This window comes from Anomalospiza imberbis, chromosome 26 (genome assembly GCF_031753505.1).
Source record: "Anomalospiza imberbis isolate Cuckoo-Finch-1a 21T00152 chromosome 26, ASM3175350v1, whole genome shotgun sequence".
Taxonomy (NCBI): domain Eukaryota; kingdom Metazoa; phylum Chordata; class Aves; order Passeriformes; family Viduidae; genus Anomalospiza; species Anomalospiza imberbis.
In genome coordinates, this window is record NC_089706.1 from 3,476,044 (window position 1) to 3,499,645 (window position 23,602).

The 23,602-nt window shown below is 55.8% G+C and overlaps 1 protein-coding gene across 3 annotated transcripts; it reads right to left on the reverse strand.

The window, feature by feature from the left end:
- Positions 1-168: 168 nt before the first annotated feature.
- SLC45A3 (solute carrier family 45 member 3) lies at positions 169-18,734 on the reverse strand. 3 transcript variants are annotated; one of them, XM_068173001.1, is made up of 6 exons: positions 17,538-18,734; positions 9,519-9,815; positions 5,855-6,239; positions 4,825-5,646; positions 2,497-2,762; positions 169-978 (listed from the first exon to the last, which is right to left on the reverse strand). In XM_068173001.1, the coding sequence occupies exons 3-6, from the start codon at positions 6,000-6,002 to the stop codon at positions 496-498; spliced, it is 1,719 nt and encodes a 572-aa protein (XP_068029102.1). In that variant the 5' UTR covers positions 6,003-6,239; positions 9,519-9,815; positions 17,538-18,734; the 3' UTR covers positions 169-495. The 3 variants fall into 3 exon arrangements, with proteins under 3 accessions (XP_068029102.1, XP_068029100.1, XP_068029103.1); XM_068172999.1 differs by lacking the exon at positions 17,538-18,734 and adding an exon at positions 13,397-13,466; XM_068173002.1 differs by lacking the exon at positions 17,538-18,734 and adding an exon at positions 9,906-10,309.
- Between the last annotated feature and the right edge of the window lie 4,868 nt (positions 18,735-23,602).

Sequence of the window (23,602 nt, forward strand, 5' to 3'; positions counted from 1 at the left end):
GAGAGGAGAGAGGAGAGAGGAGAGAGGAGAGAGGAGAGAGGAGAGAGGAGAGAGGAGAGAGGAGAGAGGAGAGAGGAGAGAGGAGAGAGGAGAGAGGAGAGAGGAGAGAGGAGAGAGGAGAGAGGAGAGAGGAGAGAGGAGAGAGGAGAGGCAGTGGTTGATCCTGTGCTGCTCCTGCTCAGGAACACGACCCGTTATCACAGGGAAACCCCAATTCCCTTCTCCCCCCTGCAGAACCCCTTTGGTGCTGCTGTGCCCGCTTCCCTCTGCTAAAGGCACCTTTGGAAAGCTCTTCAGGCCCTGAGGACAACGCCCCAAAGGCTCTTATTTACACCTGAGATTAACCCCGTGCTGCCCCCAGCCCCAGAACCACCCTGGGGTGACAGCACCAGCTTGGGGACGGCCGGTGCCACGCGAGGCGCCCCACAAGTGGCCCTGTGGGCACACACACGGCTGGTGCTGCCACGTGCTGCCACCCCCGTGGCTGCCCTGCTGTCACACGGAGTACTTGGCCATGTCACCCTTGTCAAAGACAACTTTGGTTGCAAAGTAGATGGCGACCAGGCCGAGCCCAGCAGCTGACACCATGTAGGCAGTGACGGACTGGGTGAACTGGACGATGGAGCCCATGAAGAGCGAGGGCACGACCTGAGAGAGGAGGAAAGCGCTGTCCAGGATGGCCAGGTCCAGGCAGATCCCTCGGCCAGGAGCCCCCGGCTCCGGCTCTCCCACCATGATCCGGAGGGAGACGTCGCAGGGGGAGCTGACGCACAGAGCAGAGCTGGACATGGCCGGAGGGGAGGATGAGGAGGAGGAGGGTGGGGAGGAGGATGAGGAGGAGGAGGAGAAGAGACTCCCAGTGTGGCCATTCTGGTAAGACAGCTTCTGGCTGGAGAGCAGCCCCTTGGAGAAGGCTGATTTCTTGTCCAGCAGAGCGGTGTCTTCCTCCTCTTTCCTCTTGTATTTATGCAGAAATACCTGTGGGAAGCAGGGAGGTGAGTGAGGAGGGAGCTGGGAATCTGGGAGGTGAGTGAGGAAGGAGTTTGGAATCTGGGAGGTGAGTGAGGAAGGAGTTTGGAGTCTGAGGGGGCCTTGTTTTTGTGCAGGAGAGCAAAACCAGAGCTTTGTGTGTGTTCAGGGGAGTGCCAGCCTGAGCCTGGCCCACGTGAGATGGGCTCTGGGAGCCAGGCTGGCTCTTCCCGACTGGCACGGGATCCAAAGCAGCCCTGACTCACGGGGGAACCCAGCCAAGCCAGGCCTGGGCTGTGCTCTCAAGCTCTGGGGTTCAACAGCCCAAAGCCAGCCTGGGGACATTTTGTGCTTTTGTCACCTCCTCACAGGGTGCCAAAGGAACCTGCCCCGAGCCCGCCCTGAAATCACCTGAGGCAGGGCAGGAGTGGAGGGCCAGGGGCTGCAGGGGGATTTTCAGACACCCAGGGCAGTGCCAACAGGAATGTTTGGGGTTTGTGGGGTGGCTGACTGGGAACCCCAACCCAGAGCCCGGCATGAGCAGCCACTTCTCATCTGGGACGCTTACAAGTGCCACCAGCTGGGACACGACAGTCCTGGGAACTCGGGGAAGGGCTCTTTTCTCAGCCCTGCACCAAACCTCAACCAAGCTGCTTCATCTGCCTCCTCACTCCAGCCAGGAAAAGGGGGCAGAGGGAACCAAAATCTTTTCCTTCTCACCCTTTTTTTGCCTCTCTCTGCTCAAGCTGTGAGGTCTCTGGAGTGTTCCCACAGAGCATTTGTTAGCACCAGCAGAGCACGGGCAGGAGAGACCAAAGCCAGCTGTGCCCTCCCTTGCCTTTCCCTGTCAAGCCTTTGGCAAAGCCTTGGGAATGTGGCCTTCCACTTCCCAGCCTGTGGAGTTTGGGTTTCATTCCATTGATAAAACATCCATGGGAGATCCCAGCCAAGCTGCAGCTCCTGCCAAGCTGAGCGTTCCCTCACCCCCCATTCTGACAGGACTCCTGGTGCCAGTTGGGATGGGCTGTTCCGAAGGGTTTGTTCAATGGGAACATCTGGATGCCTGTGGTAACAGCTCCTACTTATTCCACGGCACAGCCAGCCACTGCCCTGGGGATGAAAGAGCTGCTCTCAAACCACAAATTAATTCTGCATTTGCAGCACAAGAGGAGCTCCCATTAATCCAGCGTGCGACTCAGGAACCTCCTAGGACTTCTCCACAAGGATAACATCTGTGGGACAGGGTTACGAGCTTTTGTGCTGGTGTCACAAGTTTCACAAGGTTTCTTCTTCTTGGTGCTGAGGGAATAGGAAGAGCTTGGGTTTTCATTTTACTGATCAAGGTGCTGTGGATGAACACTGGCAAGCAGGACCCCTTGAGGGCTGAAAATCCTTGGGTTTTGTAGCACCTCAGGCTGGCAGAGCTACAGAATTCACACGGGGATAACTAAACCAGAGCAGTTTCCCTAAAATACAGGAAAAATAGAAAAATCCATTGGGCCAGGCTGCCCTGGAGCAGATCCCCACCTGTTTGTCATGGTGGTAGAGGGATGCCAGCGTGTAGGGCAGGATCTGGAGGGCAGAGAAGGTGAATCCAGTCAGGGCAGCGGAGATGGTGACCACGGTGACACTGTGGGACAGGCACATGACAAAGGCCGCCCCGGGGAAGAACACCACGCTGGCCAGGTACACTGCCCGTGTCCCAAAGTGCTTCACCAGCCAGTCCATGATTGTCGAGAAGAAGATGGAGGTGATGCACTGCAGGAAGAGGCCCAGGCTGCCCATCCGGACACCTGGGGGGGAGAGGGGTGGTGGACACTGCCCTGGCTGGCCCCGGATTCAACAGCCGAACGTCCTTCTCTTGGTCCCAAACCCCAAAAACATCCTTCCCTCTGTCCCAAACCCCAAACACATCCTTCCCTCTGTCCCAAACCCCAAACACATCCTTCCCTCTGTCCCAAACCTCAAACACATCCTTCCCTCTGTCCCAAACCCCAAACACATCCTTCCCTCTGTCCCAAACCCCAAACACATCCTTCTCTTGGTCCCAAACCCCAAACACATCCTTCCCTCTGTCCCAAACCCCAAACACATCCTTCTCTTGGTCCCAAACCCCAAACACATCCTTCCCTCTGTCCCAAACCCCAAACACATCCTTCTCTTGGTCCCAAACCCCAAACACATCCTTCCCTCTGTCCCAAACCCCAAACACATCCTTCCCTCTGTCCCAAACCCCAAAAACATCCTTCTCTTGGTCCCAAACCCCAAAATATTCTTCCCTCTTTGTTAGTCCTTAACCCCCAAAACATCCTTCCCTCTCCATCAGTCCTTAACCCCCAAAACATCCTTCCCTGTCAGTCCCAAACCCCAAAAACCTCCTTCCTTCTCTGTCAGTCCCAAATCCCAAAAACATTCTTCCCTTGGTCTCAAACCTCAAAACATCCTTCCCTCTCCATCAGTCCCAAACTCCAAAATCCTCCCTCCTTCTCTATCAGTCCCAAACCCCAAAACCTTCCTCTCCCTCAGTCCCAAACTCCCAAAGAGAGAGCAAGGCCCAAAGGGCCCTGCCAGCCTGGGCTGGCTCAGGGAGCAGAGCAGCATCACCCAACAATTCCCAGGATTGCAGCAGCCACCCCCCAGAGCTCCCTCCCTCCTCCCTGGGCACTCCAGGAGATGGGAGATGGGAGCCCAAATGCCATCCCTGCCTTTGGCAGTCACTGCTCGTCCCTTCCTCCTGCTCCTGCCCCAGGACCTGTCACCTGCTGCTGAACCAGGATCCGTTGTTATCTGATGCCCAAGGCAGCAGCAGAACAAAGGCAGCGAGGAATTGTGCTTGAGCCAAGGTAAAGTACAGAACATGCTCCAAACTGCGGTATCCGGTGGCAATCCGGACCTTACCCTTTCACAAAGATCTCTCAGATTTCAGGGAATTAAAACCATTAACTCTTTGGAGCGGGGATCATTACTCAACACATGTTTCTATGACAGCCAGCACAATGGAGGGCTGACCTGCTGGGAGCTAAACAGTGCAAGTGTTAAATAATAATTAAGCTGCCTCTAAGTTAAACAGACACCCAGCACAAAGGGGCAGTGTGCTGCAGGGCCCTCCGAGTGGAAAACTGCAGGAGGAGGGCCAGGAAGGTGCCTCCAGAATAAAAGATTTGGATTAGGGAGACCCAAAAGAGTGCTTAGGCAGGGAGTCAAGGGCCTGGCACAACGCAGCAGGCGAAATGGGGCAGCAGGTAACACCTGGGAGCAGGTGAAGGGCTGCTGGAGCAGTGTCCTGGCCTGGGGATGTGGCAGCTACAGGCTTGTGAGCAGCTCTAAGGCACTGGAGAGGGGGCAGAGAGCTGGGAAAGCTGCTGGAGGGCTCCCAGAAGCAGCTGGGAGGTGGGAATCTCCCAGCAGCGTGGAGGGAAGAAGCAGCAAATCCCACCTCACTGCTGGGGGGCACAACGCCCTGCTCTCCAAGGATGGGGAGCACCCTCACCCCTCGCTGGGAAAGGAGGGGAGAGCAGCGCCAGGAGCTCTCCAGCAGAGCCTGCAGACAGAGCCAGCTCCATCCTGCTCCCTGTGCAACCTGCCAGACCGTTCTGCCACTCAACAAGCCAGCCCCAGGCCAGGGCTGCCCTGCCAGATCCGTGCTGGGAAGAACCAGGAGGTGTTTCCCAACCTGGTCCCCTGTGCCACGCTCTGGGAGCCATGGGAAAACCTTCTTCCCTCCTGACCTACCCTACCCGCAGAAAGCCAAGTTTGCTGTAGCTTTTTTGGTTTTTTTTTTTTTTACATTACCAACAGAGCTGAGCCCATCCCGAGCTCTGCCCCAGGCAGGGGAACACCCGACTCGCTCCTCACCTTCATCGTAGTGCCGCCTGGCCTCCGTGCCCGGCTTGGCCCTGGGCACGCCGTGGTACAGCCCTTCCCCAACAAAATCCGTGTAGAAGAGCATGAAAGTCATGAGAGCCATCCAGCTGCAGAGCTCGGCCACGAACAGGCGCCGGATGACCCTGGGGATGCGGCAGTAGAGGCCGTGCAGCCGCGGCAGCAGCGCGCACAGCTTCCTCCCCGCCTGCAGCACCCGCCTGCCCTGCAGCAGGCACGGCCCCCGCGCCAGCTGCCAGCAGCAGCACGACAGGGACGGCTTCGGGGACGCGTCCCTGAGCGCTGGCCCGTCCAGGATATCCCCCTGCGCGGCCTCCTCTGTCACAAACAGCGTGGCCAGCACACAGCTGAGGAAGATGAGGGCCAGCAGGCTGAAGAGGCAGCTCTCCTGCCCTCCCAGGTAGGGCGCCAGGAAGGCCCAGTCGATGGCTGGCAGCAGGTAGCCGATGCAGCCGCCCAGGCTGATCATGAAGGCGTACATGGAGAAGGCCTGGCGGCAGTTGTCCGGCTCCTGGAAGAGGTCGGAGAGCAGGGCCTCCAGCGGGGTGAAGCACACCTGGCCGCAGAAATCCAGCAGCCCGATGCCCACGATGAGGAAGGCGATCTCCAGGGGCCGGGGGTTGAGGGCACACAGGCTGGCCAGGCTGCTGGCGTGGGGGATGACAAAAAGGCTGAGCAGCACCCCCAGGCACAGCACCCAGATGAAAGGTCTCCTGCGGCCGTAGCTGCTGTGCCAGTGGTCGCTGGCCGAGCCGATCAGAGGCACAAAAACCAGCCCAAGGACAGGGCCTATCCCTGGGAAAGAGACAGGAGGTGTTACAGGGACACAGCTGCTCTGTGTGCACTCCAAAAAGCGATGTTTCGTGAATTTGGGAGGTTTCAGTGGGTCGCAGCCCCCTGAAGGGATAACTCTCCCTGCCCTCACTCACCCCCACCCTCCAGACTGCAAAGATGAAAAAAAAAAAAAAAAAACCACCTCAAAGAGGTGACAAAAGCTGCCTACCCAAAACCATGGTCATGAACTTCTCCTCCACGCCCACCTCCAGCAGCAGCGGTGGCACGTAGGTGATGCCGGCGGCCAGGCACACCTCCAGCCCGAAGGTCAGCGAGTTGACCAGCAGCAGCTGGGTCCGGCGGCTCTGCAAGGACATGCTGTCCCCAGCCTGACCCCTCAGTGGCACAGGGCTGTGTCCTGCCAGCTGCTGAGCTCCCAGGGATGCCCCCCAGGCAAGGATTGGAGCTTCCCTTCCCGGGCTGCTGGAGAGATGCTGCTTCCCATTTTATCAACGGTGAAGGAACCGTCTTTTCCTCTTCCTCTTCTTGTGAGATGTGGAGAGCCCAGGCAGGGATCCCAGTGCAGGCTTCCCCTCCTGCTCACAGGCTGTGGTCTGTGGGGAGAGAGCGTTAGACACAGCAGGGAACAGGGTTAAACCAGGCACCACACGGATGTGTCACTGCTGAAAGGGACAGTCCCCGTCCCAACAGGCTGGGGAGGGTCAGGGAGAGGGGCAGGCGAAAGGATGAAAGCTCCAACCACGCCAGGTTTGTCTCCAAGGGTTTGTGACAGGTGAGACAGGGTTTGTGAAGACCCATTCCTGCCCTCGAGGATTGACGACCTCTCCGTCCTGTCGGGCCACCTCTTGCAGATGGCAGAGAGACAAAGGATTTGGGGTCTCCTCTCACAGGGAAATCACTCAACCTAACCCTAACCCTAACCCTCCAATGACCTGCAGCCACACAGGGTCATCCCCAGAGCCCACCACGGCCCTGCCTGCTGACCAGGACACCCCCCGTGCTGCTCTCAGGCTCCGGGGGAGGCGATTTCACCCAAATCCCATCTCCAGCCCTGGGATGGGGCACAGAGAACAGACGGTGCCTCCGTGGAGTTTCACAAACAAACCTGACCCACTTTAGCCTCATCTAACAGCAAATGGCAATTACCTTACTCATTAGACTGAGTCATTTATTTGCCCTGTAACTGCTCCCTTCTCTCCAGCTTCTCTGGAGGAGAGAGGCCATGGGATGGGGACAGGGGCTGAGCAGCCAGGGCAGGAAGGAGCAGATGCCTCTCAGTCCCAAATGACAGAAACCCTCCAAGCTCCCCAGCACCCAGCCCAGCAAAATTTGCTGAAAACACCTCGGGGAGGTGACCTGGTGAAATCAGTGCTCCCTGAGCCCTCCCTGCCCTCCATCACCCCACAGATGTGTGCAGGCAGGTACAGACAGCAGAGTTTTGTCACTTTTCTCTCTCTCCCCGTGTCGCCACCAGCTGAAAACCCACGAGGGGGTGGCTGGGGGAGGCTGGCAGGGTGGGGATGAGGCTCAGCCATCACTCCCTGCCTCTTGTTGCTGTGGAGAAATGCCACTCCTGAGCTCAGGAGCTGCCAGGCCGCCAGTGCCACTCAATAAATAGCGATTATTCCCCTTGGGGGACCCCTGCACCTCCCCTCAACTGTCACAGAAGATCCCTCCTTTCAACAACCGCCAACATTTCAACGCCTCGCCCAAGGTCAAACAGCAAACAGAGGGGGAACGGTTTTGCTTTAATCACCGGAGGCAGCTTCAAAGGAAGCCTGGGCCGGGCTGAGCATCCCTTGGGTTTGAGGAAGCGCCGTGGGCAGCGCCCACCTTGCTCAGATGTGGGTTCCACACAGGATGTGTCAGCCCGGCCCCGTTAGGGGGGTGCCCAGCTGGATCCCAGCCCCGGGATGAGGAATTTCAGCTCCAGCAGCTCCCAGAGACACAAGGCAAAATTATCCGAGACACTCAGACCTCAGAGGGGGATGTGATGTCCACTGCCTGCTGTACTCCGGGCTCTGGAGAACTCAGAGAGGGGGAGTTATCCCAAAAGAAACCCCAAACATCAAGCGAAAGATGCCTCACACAGATTAAAAGTTGTTTTCTTCCCTTTACTGCTGTGACAGAGCGCTGGGGAGGCAGCAGGGATCTGTCCACCGGCCCGAGAATTCCAGTTTGGAGGCAGAGCTGGATTTGTTATCGACAGGTAGGAACAGACCTCTCCTCCCTCCACACCCTCCGAGGGCTTCAAAGAGAAAATAAATCCCTGAAGCAATAATCATGAGCAGCCAGAGATGAGAAGTCTCAACTGCAATAAAGCTGTAGATAAAATTGCAGCGGATGAGGGACTTCCCTGCTTGAGCTGAACTTCATCCCAATACCCACTAATTACTAATTAATTATTAATTACCCATTTTAATTTTTTCCCACAGAATAGAGACAGGGAAACGTGCCGGGTAGGGAAATCACCTGAACTGCTGATTTGTGAGAACAGAGGATGGAAAAGGGAGATTTGGGAGGCTCAGGGAGCCAGGACTCACCTGCAGGTGCTCCCTGCAGCCCAGCCCGGGCACACGGCGCTCAGCAGAAGCTGCTCCAGTGTTTGCAGGGCAGCAGAGGTGGAACCCAGCACAGGTTTGGTTTCAGGGCCCTCCCTTTTTGCTGATAACAGCGGCGTTATTGTCATCCTGCCACTCCTGTACCCGGGCCCCTCGCTGAGGGCTGAGCAAACACTGCTGGCACCCCCTCACAGGGTGCTGCCCTGAGGAAACCCCAGCTCTGGGCTCACACCTGAATTTTGCCAAAAAAAAAAAAAAAAAAAAAACCAAAAAAAAACAAACCCTGATATTCACATTTATCGCCCTCCTTTGCTGATCTGCTGGTGCTCCAGCAGAGATTTAGGACGTGGGGTTGGTATTTTGTTTTTAAAGCCAACAAGATGTCCCTGCAGCTTTGCTGGCCCTGAGTGACAGCCCCAGCAGCAGCAAGATCAAACACCTTTCCTCAAACCCTTAATCCAATCGTTCCCAGGGGGATTTATCCCCTGGACTGTGCAGGACTGTTCAGCTCTAGCGTGGAAGGAGTCACGAAAATCCGTCCCCAGCTGGGAGATCCTGGTGGAACAGCAGCATTGCACTCACCCCGGGGAGCTGGCAGCACCCTGCCCATCCCAGAGGGATTTTGGACACCTTCCACAGTCCCATGGGGGCAGCTGGTGCAGGTGACACTGGCACTTCTCACCTTCCAGCTTCAGTTTCCCCAAATTCCCACAACAGGAACAGAGTTTGTCCTTTCCTCCTCAAGGAGCACCTTGGCAAGGATAACAGCCGTCCCCAAAAAGGGACTTTTTGAGGTTTCCTGCACTCAGGAGCAGAAGGGAGCCACATGTGGGGCTGTCCCACAGCTGCTCCCGGAGCTGGCGTGCCATGGGACATCAGCTGCTGCTCTTCCTCTTCCCTCCCGAGGGAGAGCCAAACCTTCTCCAAACCCACGGCTTTCTGGTTTGCTTTTAAAGCTTGCAAACCCAATTTTCCTGCCCTTTCCCTGCAGAGAAACAGCAGATCAACTCCCAGAGGCTGCCTCACCTGGCAGCCAGGTAGGAGGGCGGGTCCAGGGCAGGAGCAAAGCGTTTCTGGACAAAGGCAGCGGAGAGGATGAAGCCAGGGAAGATTTTAGGAAAAAAAAAACCAACCCAAAACACCAGGAAAAGGTGGATGTGCAGGGCATTGATGGACACACACAAAGAAACCTCTCCTCCCAATCTCCTAAATCTTCCCAACACAGGGTCTTAGAGGAAATCACATCTCAGCAGTGCTTAGAATGAAGAGGGAGGGCTGGTTGTTTTAAAAATAAAATGTGGGTGTACTTACATGGCAGAGAAAAGCTCATTTATTCCTGGAAGAATCCATGTCCTGCTACTCCATAATCTCTGCTACTGGTGCAGGGGGACCAAGAGATGCTGCTGAATGTGGCTGTAGGCTTTGATTTGTAGTGGCTGTGCACCTCCTCCACAGCTCAACAAGCAGCAGTGATCAGACAGCAGAGAATTTGGCTCAGGGTGAGGATGCTGAGGCACTGGAATAGGTTTCCCAGAGAAAATGTGGCTGCCCCATCCCTGGAAGTGTCCAAGCCCAGGCTGCAGCAGCCAGGGATAGTGGAAGGTGTCCCTGCATGTGGCAAGGGAGTGGAACAAAATGAGATTTAAGATCCCTTCCAACCCAAACCATCTGATGATTTTATTATGAATTATTTCTGACCTCTCAGGGCTGCCTTATTCCCTTAGGAAAGGAAATCCCTTGGCTCAGGTGGGGGTGCTCCAACCCAGCAGTGCCCAGGTGATTGAGATCCTCACCTTCCCTGCCCATGCCAGGTTTGGCACCCAGAGAGGGGCAGGCAAACAGCTCCCATTCCCAACCCCAACATTACATTTCCAACCTTCCAAGGGGCTCTTTCTGAATTCCCTGGAAGCCTTTTGGAAGAAAGGGTGGGAGAGAGCTCAAGGGGAGAGAGCTGGGGAGCAGCCAGGGCCTTTCACAGCTATCAGTGTCCATTCAGCACCGCTGAATGGGAAATGCACCATGGAGAATAGCTCTGGCAGGCTCCTCGGGATGGAATGGAAAACTCACCTGACCTCTCCTGACCCCCTCCCCGGCCCTCCTCCCCTCCCAAATCTCCTTGACCCCATTCACAGCCCGGGGAAAGGGGAGCGCTCACGAAGGGAGGGGAGAAGGGCGATTGATTCGGGCTCTCTGAATGAGCTCCGCGTTTCCTTTGAGCCACTCTTAGGGACTCCACTCTTAGGGAAAGAGCAGCAGGTGCTGGAAATCCCCTCAAGAGCCGCTGGGTTTGGGATTCCCTCCCTCATCCCGCAGAGCAGAGTCCAGCAGCCAGGATCTCCCAGGATCTCCCAGTGCCTGGGAGTCACGGAAGGGCCGATCCCGGTGGCAGCTCCAGCTTCCACAGGGACACCCTTGGGTTTGGGGCATGGTTCTCTCCTGCCTCGCTGGACCCTCTGCACTGCAGCAGCCTAGAGGGGATCCTGCTGCTTCCAGGGCTAAAATCCCGAGCTGCCCAGGCCCTTCAGGGCACAGAGGGATCCCTGGCACAGACACACGGCTGAGGGCACCTCCATGTGGGAATGGACAGCCCAGAGGGAATGTTGGCAGGGGGGAGAAAGCTCTGTCCTGCCTGCCCTTCACCCTCACACCTCACACTCCAGGGATGCTCTAACCTCATCCCACAGCACGAACGTGACACGGAGCAGCGCCCCAGGCTCTGTCCCACAGCCTGCACCCTCCTGTGGCACAGGAACTGCTCCTGCCGGGAGCCTTTCTCCCAGCAAAGAGCGGCCAGTTCCAGCCAGGCCTCCTCCTCCTCCCATTCCAAACAGGAGCTGCCTGTGACTAACGGGGTCACTGACTCAGCAGAGGCCACGCTGACACTGGTGGAGCTCTCTGGGGGACAGACATGAGCCCAGGGCCACGGCAGGGCCAGCAGCTCCCTGCTCTTGGCTGGGCTTCACCCTCGGGCTGCCCGGGCCATCCATGCTGGGAGCACGGCCAGGAGCTGGGCACAGCTGGAGCTGGGGACAACTGGAGCTGGGCACTGCTGGAATTGGACACTGCCGGAGCTGGGCACTGCCGGAGCTGGGCACTGCTGGAGCTGGGCACAGCCGGAGCTGGGCACTGCCGGAGCTGGGAACAACTGGAGCTGAGCACTGCCGGAGCTGGGAACAACTGGAGCTGGGCACTGCCGGAGCTGGGCACTGCCGGAGCTGGGCACTGCCGGAGCTGGGCACTGCCGGAGCTGGGCACAGCCGGAGCTGGGCACAGCCGGAGCTGGGCACAGCCGGAGCTGGGCACTGCTAGAGCTGGGCACTGCCGGAGCTGGGCTCAGCCGGAGCTGGGCACTCCCGGAGCTGGGCACTCCCGGAGCTGGGCTCAGCCGGAGCTGGGCACAGCCGGAGCTGGGCTCAGCCGGAGCTGGGCACAGCCGGAGCTGGGCTCAGCCGGAGCTGGGCTCAGCCGGAGCTGGGCACTGCCGGAGCTGGGCTCAGCCGGAGCTGGGCTCAGCCGGAGCTGGGCACCCCAAGTCCTGCAGCCATCAGGGGCTGTTGGGATGACCCTGACCTCACCAGGAGCACCCCAAAGATGAGTTCAGGTCAGCGGTGATGAGGTGAAAAGCCCCAGTAAAGCCGAGCTCAGCCGCAGAGGGATCTCCAGCTTGGACTGGGATTTGTGCTGCTGCACAGCAGGGTCTGGCAGCATTTTACCTGCTCAGGACTGGCATCTCCTCACCAAACTTCATCGAGCACAGCCTCCCAGACTCCTCAACACACTCACCACACCCAAAAGCAACAGCATTTCAGCCCCGAGAGCCTCAGCCCTCCTGGTCACGCTCCCCTGAGCCGGCATCAGGTCTGCTGCAGGCAGCTCCAGGCCTCCAGACAAGCTTGGCTGGCTCCACAGCAGAGCCACAGCTTTGTTTTGCTGCTGCACGACCCAAGCTCTTGCTTTTATTCATGAGAGGAGCCCCCGTTCCGGAGCAGGAGGGGAAATGAGATGATCTGCTTCTGCTTTTCATTCATTTCTGCTGTTTAAAGACTGTGCCCATCACCCCTGGCACTTGATCCAAATCAACCTCTCCCCGGCCTTTCTTCTCCACTTATTATTATTTTTTTTTTTAAGCAGAAGAATCAGAATGTAAATTCAAATGGAAAGGGGGAAAAAATAAGCCCCCTCCAGGTGCCCCCTTCTCCTCGGCGTGGGGACGGGCACAGATTATATCCGGCACCACATGACCAGGGCCTGTATTTATGTGTCAGAGCGTAAAACCCACCCTGCTGAGCTGCCTTTTCTCTGCCTGGGGCTGGGGGCTTCTGCTCCGCGTCTCCTCCAACAGCCCCACAAAGGGGATTAAGGAGAGCCCCTCAGCCCCGCAGAGTAATCCATCAAATTATCCCTTGTTGGCGTTGCTGTCCTCTTCAGGGTGAAAAAAAAAGGAAAAAAAAAAAAAAAAAAAGAAAAAAGCCCTCCAAAAGCTTTTAAAGGCACTGAAATTACACTTGAGCCTGAAACACTCCACCCAGCTGCTGGAGCCCACAGCACAATGGGCTGGTTGTAAAGGGGATCCCGGGAAGTGAGGAGCAAGGAAAAAGAGATGGACACTTAAAAAGGGCAGCAGCCTCCCCATGGCTGAAACGCCAACAGGTGCCCCAGACACCCCTTCCCCAGAGCCTGCAGCAGATCCAGGCCAGCAAGGCTGGCTGGGCATCCCAGTTACCCACGGAGAGGGAATCTGGGGCTCTGGGATGGGTTTGCTGTGCCCTGATGGCCCCACAGATGCATCCCGTGCAGAGGTGAGGCTTGCAAAGGTTTGAAGCTGTAAGGGAGAACCCAAATTGCTCCTGCAGGGATTCCAGACCTGTCACCCCCTGTCCCCAGAGCCTCAAAACCCCCAGCAGGACTGTCCAGGGCTCAGGGCACCTCCACCAGCAACCCCACAGGCAAAGGAAAGCCAAACCGCACTCACCAAAATCCCGGGAACAGTCGGAATCTGCTTTCCCTTCCACTGCAGCCCCCTAAATTGCAGAGGAACCGCTGTGCTGCTCCTCACCACCCTGCTTTGAGGGGCGAATCCTCCCTGTCCACCAGCCCTGCCTGAGCAAGCACATGGGATTTCCTGGGTGTGCATTGCTGAAATCTTTTGGGGAAAATTCTCAGCCAAACAGGGATCGCAAAGTGCTTACCCCAACAAACTGGAACTGGGAAAAGAGAAGAGCAAACCGGCGCTGGTGGCACTCAGAGCACCCACGTGGCTGTGCTACTGCAGCCACCAGGGCCAGCTCAGCACTGAACCCCCCGACACAAAACTGCAGAGTTAAAACCACCAGTGCTGAGTGAGGGAGAAGCATTTCCCCATCTGTCACAGGGAGGAGACGAGCAGCCAGAAGCCCTCACTGCTCTGCTCTTGTGAGCCCTTGGTGTCTGCTCACATGGCTGGGAGAAAGGGAAGTGAAACTGGAACTTCTTGTTTGCAGCTGGAGCAGAAATGCTGTGTGAGGGAACATCTGACCCCTCGGCAAGCCAGCTCCGGCTCCTCTGGGGCTTCCAGGCAGCTCCAGGAGCCCTACCCCATCATTGCTGGCTTTATCTGGAAAATGACAGTCACGGGGCCAGAGGCGTCGCAGTGGGTTTGGGGTGGAAAGGACAGTTCTGGTGCCTGAGCAGAAGTCAGAGGCCAGAGCAAAGCCAAGGCTGGACACGAGGCTGCAAACCCAACCCCTGGGCCATGGAGCAGCTCAGGAACAAATGGTGGAGGGATGAGGGGTGTCCCTGACCCCAAACTGTGCCCACACAGGGGTCAGACAAATTTCACCCCGGCACCCCACGCTGAACTCCAGCCATCCCTGCTTTTACCAGCAGCCTGTTCCTCAGGGAAAAAAAAAAAAAAGAGAACAACCCAAACTCCAAAAATCCTCGGAGAGCAACAGGCACACACTTCCAGAGCCCCTCTGGCTGCAAGTTTTGGGAGCCTGACCTCAAAGGAGGCCCTGGACACACACAGAACTAAAGGGCCCTTCAGCAATCACATGGCCATCTCTCCAGGGCAGTTTTCTGCCCCCAGTCCCGGTTATTTGTGTCCCTGCTGGAGAAGCTGGATGCTAACAGATCTCTCAGCCGGCCCTCTGACCTCCCCTGGCAGGTTGGGGGGTTTCTCCCCTCTCTGTTTTCTGTCTGTAAAATGAGGTCATGGCTTTGAACGAGACAAAAGAGCCTTGGCAGGGTGAGGAATAGCCCCGGGACAGCTGTGAGAGCTGAGCCCCCATCACTCACAGGCAGGGACAGCCAGAGCTCTGAACACCCCCTTGGTGTCCCTGGCACGGGAATGGGCAGAGGGAATGTGCAAAAAGGAGGGAACGAAGCAAAACTCTCTAAATATTTTAAACTGGGAGCTGCTCTGAGCTCTCCTTGTCCCCCCACCCATTTTCACCCTCCCAGTCGCCCCTCTGGCCATGGAGGGGAGTTTATGCCAACTTTCCAAGGGACTTTCTGTCACATCAGCACCCTCTGCCAGAGGGGAAGGTGTGCAGGGAATAATGGGAATTTTCTGGGCTGTTTTAAGGGCAAAATCCACAGCTCACAGCTGGAAAAAAAAGCAGTTTCATGTGCTTGGGGTAGCAAAAGCTGCCCAGGCTCTGCTCCTGCCTGCAGCACATCAACCCCTTGGGGTTAATGAGGGGCCTCAGATCACTGCTGGAGCACAGGGAGACTTTTCCTTATCGTGACAGACCAGCCACAAGGCCTGGCTCTGAAAACGGCAGATTCCGCAGTTTTATTTTTGCCTGATAATTGCAAAGATAAGGAGCAATCAGATTTTTATTTTCTGAGGCAGATAAGTTTCACTGGAAGGTCTTGATGGAGAACTTAAGAAGCTTTTTCCTTCCCTTTCCCCCTTCTCACCATCAGTTTAATGTGCTATGGACTCACAACATGCAGGGGTTTAACATTCACCAAAAAAAAATAGAGCAGTGAGGAATCTCTGGAAGGGAAATTTTCCACTTAAAAAAAAAAAAAAAACCAACAAAAACCAAGGCTCAAAGCTGCCATTTCTATAGGAGGCGGATGGAGTGAGGCACTTTTACCACCTCCTCACTCCCCACCCAAACAGGAACCTCACTTCTATTTTGAGCCCTGGAAAGAGCATCAGCCCTAAATTATTAGCTTTTTACTAATTAGGCATGGGGTTCAAGTTCAAAGCTGCCTGGATTTTGCAGAGCCCTCTGAGCAGAGCTGCCGAGGGGTTTTGTGGCACAGGGCACAAGGGGGACAGGCAGGAAAGAGCTCTGAGAGCTGAAATTTCTCCACGTTTGCTGCTAAAAAGCAGGAATGGAAGATTGTGCAGCGAGGATCGAGCAGGGGCAGGATTTTTCTCTCCACGCCAGGCTGCCTCTTGCCATTATTTGCTGGGGTAAAGTTCAGAGAGCCACAAATGAGGCAGAGAGATCTCTGATATTCCTGCAGCGTGCCCCAGGCTGCCTCGGGCACACGGCCAGGGCACCTGGGGTGGGCAAAGGGCTGGCACCCAGCACCTTCCCAGGCCATTCTGGCCGTGCCACCAGCCATCCAGAGGGATGGCCAGCACTCCCTGCCTTGCCCACAAGGCTCATCTGTGGCAAATGGACTTGCTGAGAGCTCTTAGGGACTGACAGAAGGCCTACACGGTGTGAATCTGTGTGCAAACTTTATGGAATAGCATCTACAGCATGGTGTGGCAAAAGCTGATAAGCCATATAGCGTTTTGTAATTAGGAAATAATCAGCTTCTGTTTGTGATGGTGTCAACTGTAACACCTGTATTGCCTCACCCTTCAAATGAGACTGAAAAATGGAATAAAAGTTTTTAAAACACCCCTCAGTTGTCCCATGTCTGGGTCAGGAAAGGGCTGGATCCGACACTCAACCCCTGCTACCAGCCCAGGCCACGGGCAGGGAGGGATGGGAGGGCCTGGGGGCAGCACAAGCGCAGCCTGCTTGGAGAATCACGGATGGAAGAGGCCCTGTGGAATCATCTTCCCAACAGCACATCCTCCAGCCTGAATGGAGGCATCTCAAGCACTGAGGCTGCAGGAATTTCCCCTGAAACAATATCCATGGGCTAGAAAGATTTAATAGCTGGGAAGTGTCCTTCCTTCCTTCCTTCCCTCCCTCCAGCTATCCCCCGTGTCATTCCTGCGCTCTCCTTTTGATTTGCACGCTCAGAGCCTCTCCAGCCTCTCTCCTGGACCCGGCTCAGTCAATCCTCATGAAAAGCCACCCTTCCAGGCCCATTAATTGCTCACTCGGCCTTGGCCAGGGCACAGCAGCCTTTTGTTCCAGCGCCGCTCCAGCTGCTCCCACCGCCCCTGGCACACGGAATCGTTTGTCACCAGCATTCCCAACAGGAATTGTTTATCACCAGCATTCCCAACAGGAATCGTTTGTCACCAGCATTCCTGAATGCTCAGGAATTGTTTGTCACCAGCATTCCCAACAGGAATCGTTTGTCACCAGCATTCCCAACAGGAATCGTTTGTCACCAGCATTCCTGAATGCTCAGGAATTATTTGTCACCCGCATTTCCAACAGGAATCCTTTGTCACCAACACTCCTGAACACTCAGGAATTGTCACCCGCATTCCCAACAGGAATCCTTTGTCACCAACATTCCCAAATGCTCAAGAATCATTTGTCACCAGCATTCCCAACAGGAATCATTTATCACCAACACTCCCAAATACACAGGAATAATTTGTCACCAACCTTCCCAAATGCATAGGAACCATTTGTCACCCACATTCCCAACAGGAATTGTTTGTCACCCACATTCCCCAAGGCACCTCTGGAGGCTGGCAGCAGCAGCAGTGGCCACACAAAGCCCTCCCCTGTCACGCCACGAGCCGTACCTGGCACCACAGCCCGCTGCCACTGTCACCTCCTTGTCCCTTTGTGCTCCGGCTCTCTGGATTTATGAGCCGCGCCGACCTCCAAGGAAGCGCTCGCCCCGTGACCACAACAATCCTTTATTCTCTTTGCACAGCTCCGAGGGGAGAGTTTGGCAATTCGGGCCAGAATCCAGAGCGAGGTAGCGCAGTGATCACAGGGAGAGCAGTAACAGGACACTGCGTGTCAGCTCAGCTCCTGGAGGTGACCAAAAACCACTTTGGGTATCTCCTCTCCACACTGAAGTGACCCCACAGCCCTGGGCGGGGGGGAAGAACAGGAAGACACCCTGGAGCAGTGGCAGATCCAGCCCAACATTCCCAGACCGATGGAAAAGTCACAAAATTGCCATCAGGGATAAAATCACTCACAAGGTCCAGCTAAAGTGGAGGGGGTTGGTCACACCCACCTCAAATCCCACCCAAGAGCCAGTTCTGCTCATTAATCCTAAATTAAGATCGCGGAATTGGGATGCAAATCAGCATCAGAGCTGAGGTTTGATCCTCACCTCAGCTTCCTCGTGCAGCAAGTCAGATCCCAGCAGGATTCACTCCTAATGTTTGGGAAGGAAAGCGTGATCCAGGGATTTGCTTGCATGCCCCATTTCACCCAAAGTCTCAAGCCATAAATCTAAAGCAGGATTTCGGTGCTGCCCACAACCGTGTGCACATTATTCCTGGAGCTGGCTCCAGCCTGCTCTGCGAGAACATTAATGTCTTCTGAGTGCTGACAACCTGCACGGATTTGAGTCACTGCACTCATTATATTTCTGTTTTTCCTGAAGTCCCAGCTCCTGCAGACAAACCACCACGGAGAACTTCAGCTCCCAACAAAACAAAGGTGGGAAAAAAAACCCCAAAACAGCTCCCTTGATTGAAGGGAAAAAACTTTCACACCTCACAAACCAACCCCAGCGCCTGGCATTGTTTTAAGTTGCTATTTTCAAATAAACTTCATTACTTTGCCAGAGGCCATCCTTAAACCTTTGGAGTATTCCAGCCCTGGCCACGATGAGAATTCATCTGCAAGTCACCAAAAGCTGGCTCTGAAATCCCCAGATCAACAAGCCACGAGGTTTCCCTGGGTGAAGGACAGGGCCAGTCCTTGGGATGTGGACTAAGAGCGTTTTCTTTTAGCTCGTGTGCAGCAACAGAAAGGAGGAAAAACGGTTCAGAGCAGCAAATCAGGCACCTGCTCCTTGTTGTGTGTGTTCCAGCCGCCTCCAGCCCCCAGACAAAGGAGCCTTTGGGACCACATTCCTCCTTCTTTTGCCAGACAATATTCACGGGGGTCTGTTTCTCCTCTTCTGCAGGCTGGCAAAATGTTAAGCAAATATTTGGGAACGGCGAGAGGAACTGACATTTTAGGATATGAAAACAAGGAGGAAGGGCACAAATTAGGGGGACCTCCAAGGAACACCACACGGACAAGCAGGAATGAAATGGTGGCCTCAGAGTCCCACTCTCAGCTTTGTTTTCTGAACAAGCAACCCCACAGCTCAGCGGGTTGGGCACATCAGCAACTTCTGCAGCTCCATGACACAGGATCAGCCTCTTCCAGCAGCGAGGAGCAACAGCAGCACAAGGAACAGGACAGGTTTCACATCATCAGTCTCATAACCAAACACCTGGGCGCAGAACTGTTAAATAATCCCCTATTTTACTCTTTTCTTGATGGTGAGTGCAAGACTGTGCAGATCCATGCTTGACTACCTTGCAGGGACAGTTTTAAAACTTCCCTCTGCTTCTTAAAAGCCAGGATTCCTCCCCGAGGGTCTCCATCCCCTCCCTCAGCTGAGCTGGGGGTCCCAGCTGGATGTCTGAGATTTAGCAATCAGAAACCAAGAAATCAGCACCAAGAAGAGCTGACAGCTGCTCACGAGCTTCTCATGACTCCCTTGCTCCACACTCAGCTTTAATCATGGGTTGAATCCAGCTGAGGGGTCACAAGACTTGCCAGGGTGGTTGTTTGGGCTGAGTTTTAGCTACCAGGAGCTGTCCTAGGCTGGCTTCCCACCCAGGGGCCACAGGACACCATAGCCTGATGGAATTATTTCCAAAGAGAGGAAATCCAGCCCATTTTGGGTTCTGTATCCATCCCTTCTGCTCTCCCTGCTTCTGACAAGGCTTTACACCTGCAGTTCCCTGCTGACCCCAAGCACCACCTCCCATCCCTCTGCTCCTTTCCCTCCTGGCTCCCTCAGAGCCTCAAATCTATCAAAAACCTCCCCAGATTTCACTCAACCAAGCCAAGCTTTGCTTTGCTGTTGTCTCAGCCATGATGAGGAGACAGCAAGACATTAAAGAGCACCTGAAGCAGCCCCCAGCAGCCACTCCTGGGGGATAAACACAAACTCAGAGCTCTGATTTTAAGGATTCCCACACTCTGGAAGGCGCAGCCATCCCCTCTGTGACAAAAGCACTGCAAACCTCGAAGGGAGTAATTCACAGGAGGAAAACAGACCCTGAGCACAGCACTAAGGTGATTTTCTTTATTTTTAGGAGCCTGCACTCCCAATGCCATCAAGAGGCACAAGAGCCCAGCCATCACCCTGAGCTCCGTGCTGAGGCTTTGGCTGAAGAGGAAAGAGATGAAACTCAGGGAGAAAAAACCAAAAGCAGCCCTCCTCCCCTCCCCAGCACTGCCACTTGAGTGCTCCAGCGAAATAAACAGTTTAGGGAAAAGGTTACCAAGAGTTTATGCTAAACATCATTTCCTAGGGACTCCGGCGAAGATAAAGTAGAGCCAGGGCTGTATTTTTTAACTCAGGGATCAGGCCAGTGATTCCAGCCTCTCCCACCGTGGATCCAGCACACACATGGGCAAAAATCTGCTGATAAAAACGGATTTTGCTCCTTTTTGCTGCTTGGTGGAGCTTGTTTGGGGCACGTGGAGGCATCACAACTGCTCACAGGCGATGGTGCTGCTGCTCCAGGCTGGTTCTGCACAGCCACGAGCTTCCAGCAGCCTCCTGATGCTGGGGAACACCTGGAGGTTCACTGGGACCTCGTCAAGAGGACCCGGCTCCCACAGAAATCACCACAAAGTCCCTGTTTGTTGGGGAATATCCCCAAAGCAGCCACAGCAAGGAGAATTTCCTCTCTAAATCCCAAGATCCAGGGATTTATATCCCCTGTAAAGCTCTCATTTAATTTGCTATTAGTTCTGGAGATTCTTGTTATCCACATCAAATTTCTAATCCTTTTTTCCCCCCTCCCACCCAAATCCTATAAGCCAAGCGTTCTTGGCTTCCACGATGTTCTGTGGCAATAAAATCCAGAATTTTAGGCACAGCCTGGAATCCCAGTGTTGGAAATCTGGCTCCAGTGCCACTCCCCACAAGGGGAAGCAGCTCTGGGTGATGCCAGAAAGTTCAGGCAGCATCCCATTAAAAAAAAAAAGAAAGAAAATTGCAGGTGGGGTGAATAACAGAAAAGGTTTCAAGGCTGGTACATGTTTTTCAGGAGTGTCTGCATGACTTCAGTGCCCAGGTCATTTGGGTACTTTTGAAGTTCTTACTCATGTTCTATTTCTATAAATTCAGAGATATTCTCATGTTACACACATAAAGGCTGCTTTCCTGCTCTCCTGAATCACTTTTAGAACCAGAACAGGGCAAAAATGGGGTTTAGAGCCTGGCCACTTTCTCTGCGCTGCTCGTGAGTCTAACAGGTCCAGGTGAGCACCAGGAAAGCTGTTTCCCTTCCAATTTTATGTTTGTTTGAAACACAAAAATGGAAATCGAGCATCTTGCCAGGTCTGGCCGTCACCAGCGTAAAATTAATAAATTAATTTTAGTGCTTCTCCCTTCCTCCTAAAGCTGTCATCCGTGGGAAGACAAACGAGTCGGGGAGTTTATGTTTATCATAAACAACTCCAGCGTTTTACCACCAAAATCTCGAGTCCTGCCAAAAGTCAGGAATCCCTGGAATTGCCCCCATCACGGCTTTTAGGGACGGCTGTTGAGGCAGCAGACCCCACTGAGCTGAAGGGGAGGCACCAAACCCAAACAGAACCAGGGGTAATGAAAACTCCCTTTTTCAGGCGCTGCCTCGCTTGGATTCTAAGGATTCACTGACCTGTCCCTGCAAGTCTTCAGGATTTCTGGGAGTCCATCCCGCTGCCCAAACTCTGCCCGCTCAGGAATCTTTAAACCAGCGCGGTCACCGCGGGCGTCCCTGCAGGAATGAGAAGTTTGGGAAGAACTCCGGGCGCTCGGGGAGGGCAGGACAGCCTCCCACAGCCCCACCTGCGGCCACTCCTGCTCCGCTTCCCCACGCGCGGGGCTTTTTTTTGTTTTCCCGCAGCAGCTCCAGCGCAGGAGCATCAGACCCGGAGCGCCTCCTCCTCCTCCTCCTCCTCCTCCTCCTCCTCCTCCTCCTCCTCCTCCTCCCCCGGGCAGCGCCGCCGTCCCGGCCGGACCCGGCGGGCAGCGCTCGGTGCTGGCTGCCACTGCAAGCGCACTGTGAGCCCCGAAAGCCGCCCGGTCTGCCCGGAACCCCCCGGGGAAGGCAGCGGGAGCCGCATCCCGGCACGACCAGCGGCATCCCGGGGCAGCCGCATCCCCGCCCGCGCATCCCCCCGCACCCCGGCCCGGCCCAGTTCAGCCCCGTGCCCGTGCCCAGCCCCGTGCCCAGCCGTACCTCTGCGGCAGCCGGGGCTCAGCCCCGCGCCCGCGCCTCCGCCGCCGTTTAAAAGGGCAGGTTGGGCCCGGCAGGGAGCATGCGCTGCCGCGGGCGGAGCCCCCCCGGGCCGCCCCCCCCGCCCCGCGGGCCGCCGAGCTCCGCCGGCCGAGCATCCCCGCAGCCCCGGTCCCGCAGCCCCGGTCCCGCAGCCCCAGCCCCCGCAGCCCCGATCCCGCAGCCCCGATCCCGCAGTCCCGTTCCCGCAGCCCCGCGGGGACAACGGCTCCATTCCCGCAGCCCCGCTGCCGCGGGAAGAACAGCCCCGATCCCGTAGTCCCGATCCCGCAGCCCTCGCTGGGAGAACAGCCCCGATCCCGTAGTCCCGATCCCGCAGCCCTCGCTGGGAGAACAGCCCCGATCCCGTAGTCCCGATCCCCGCATCCCCGCTGGGAGAACAGCCCCGATCCCGTAGTCCCGATCCCCGCATCCCCGCAGGGACAACCGCCCCAGTCCCGCAGTCCCGATCCCGCACCCTTTGCTGGGAGAACAGCTCCGTTCCCGCAGTCCCGATCCCGCAGCCCTCGCTGGGATAACAGCCCCGTTCCCGCAGTTCTGATCCCTGCATCCCTGAGGCCAAACCTCTCCGGTAGAGCAGCCCCGTTCCCCGCAGCCCCGTTCCCCGCAGGCTCCTCCAGTAGAGCAGCCCCGTTCCCCGCAGCCCCGTTCCCCGCAGGCTCCTCTGGGAGAGCAGCCCCGTTCCCCGCAGCCCCGTTCCCCACAGAGCCGTCCCTGCAGCCCCAGCTCCCGCAGACCACGCCGGGAGAACAGCCCCGTTCCCTCAGCCCCATTCCCGAGCCCTCACCACTGCCATCAGCCCCACCAGCCCCATCCTACAGGACCGTTCACCCCAAATACCCGGCCTTTCTTTAAAATAATTCCCCCTTTCTCTTTCCCCCTTCCCGCCGGAGCATTAGCCGCAGCAGGAGCAGTTTCTGGGTTTGTTTGGGTTTTCTGAGCTGGTGGTTCCCTGTAATGGCCTGGACTGGATGCAAATAGGGCCCCTGCTATGGGAAGTTTGTGACCTGGCCCTGGACATTATTCATGGTGGATGAGTGCTTAAACCCACATGGCGTGCGAGGGAGAGGGATGCAAAATATATACATTTATACAGAGAGAGATCTAGGCATCAGATCAGCACCTAACACAAAAAACAGGGGCTAAACTGAACCCTAAATTGAGGAAAAAATCAACATTCTCTTCATCCACACAGCCTTGGAGATGAGAACCCTCTGACAGAGCAGCCTCCCCTGAACATCTGCAGCAACAAGTATCTTATTTTGTGTGTGTGCATGAGCAAAACGAGAGGAAAAATGAGACAAGAATGCAGTTGAGAAAACCAGCTGTTCCTAAATGAATGTTTGCGAGTGCTGGGGCGAGTTCTTCAGCTGAAGACTTCAAAAAGTCATCAAAAGCCTTGTGCTATTTAAAGCTTTGGCCCTTTGCTTTGTGATGAATTCACGCAGCTCTGTGAGCTGCAGAAGCATTACAAAGATTAGTTATTTTTAATCTTCACAGGGTCCCTCCTTTGGAGCAACTCTGCAGCTCTCAAGGTCAAAAATCCCATTTCCACGTCACATTTCAGCTTGGGTCAGCAGGATGGTGGTTTTTTCACTGGAAACAGCTGTTCCCTCCCCAAGTTTGCTGGAAGGATTCGTCCTGCACAGAAAAAAGCAGAGGAGCACCTGCATTTGTTGTCACTTGAGCTGATGAGAACTCACTTGCTGGGGCGGCTGATGAGGAGAAACGACACTGCTGTTTCCTGGGGGGGGAAAAAAGGGAATTTTTGGCA

What these genes read in the sequence shown, in the direction of transcription:
- SLC45A3 (XM_068173001.1), bottom strand. Translation starts at nt 6,002, where the DNA reads ATGTCCTTGCAGAGCCGCCGGACCCAGCTGCTGCTGGTCAACTCGCTG. An exon ending in GTTCATGACCATGGTTTTGG is followed by an intron (nt 5,647 to 5,854) that starts GTAGGCAGCTTT and finishes TCTCTTTCCCAG; the next exon opens with GGATAGGCCCTGTCCTTGGG. An exon ending in CAGGCGGCACTACGATGAAG is followed by an intron (nt 2,763 to 4,824) that starts GTGAGGAGCGAG and finishes TCTCCCCCCCAG; the next exon opens with GTGTCCGGATGGGCAGCCTG.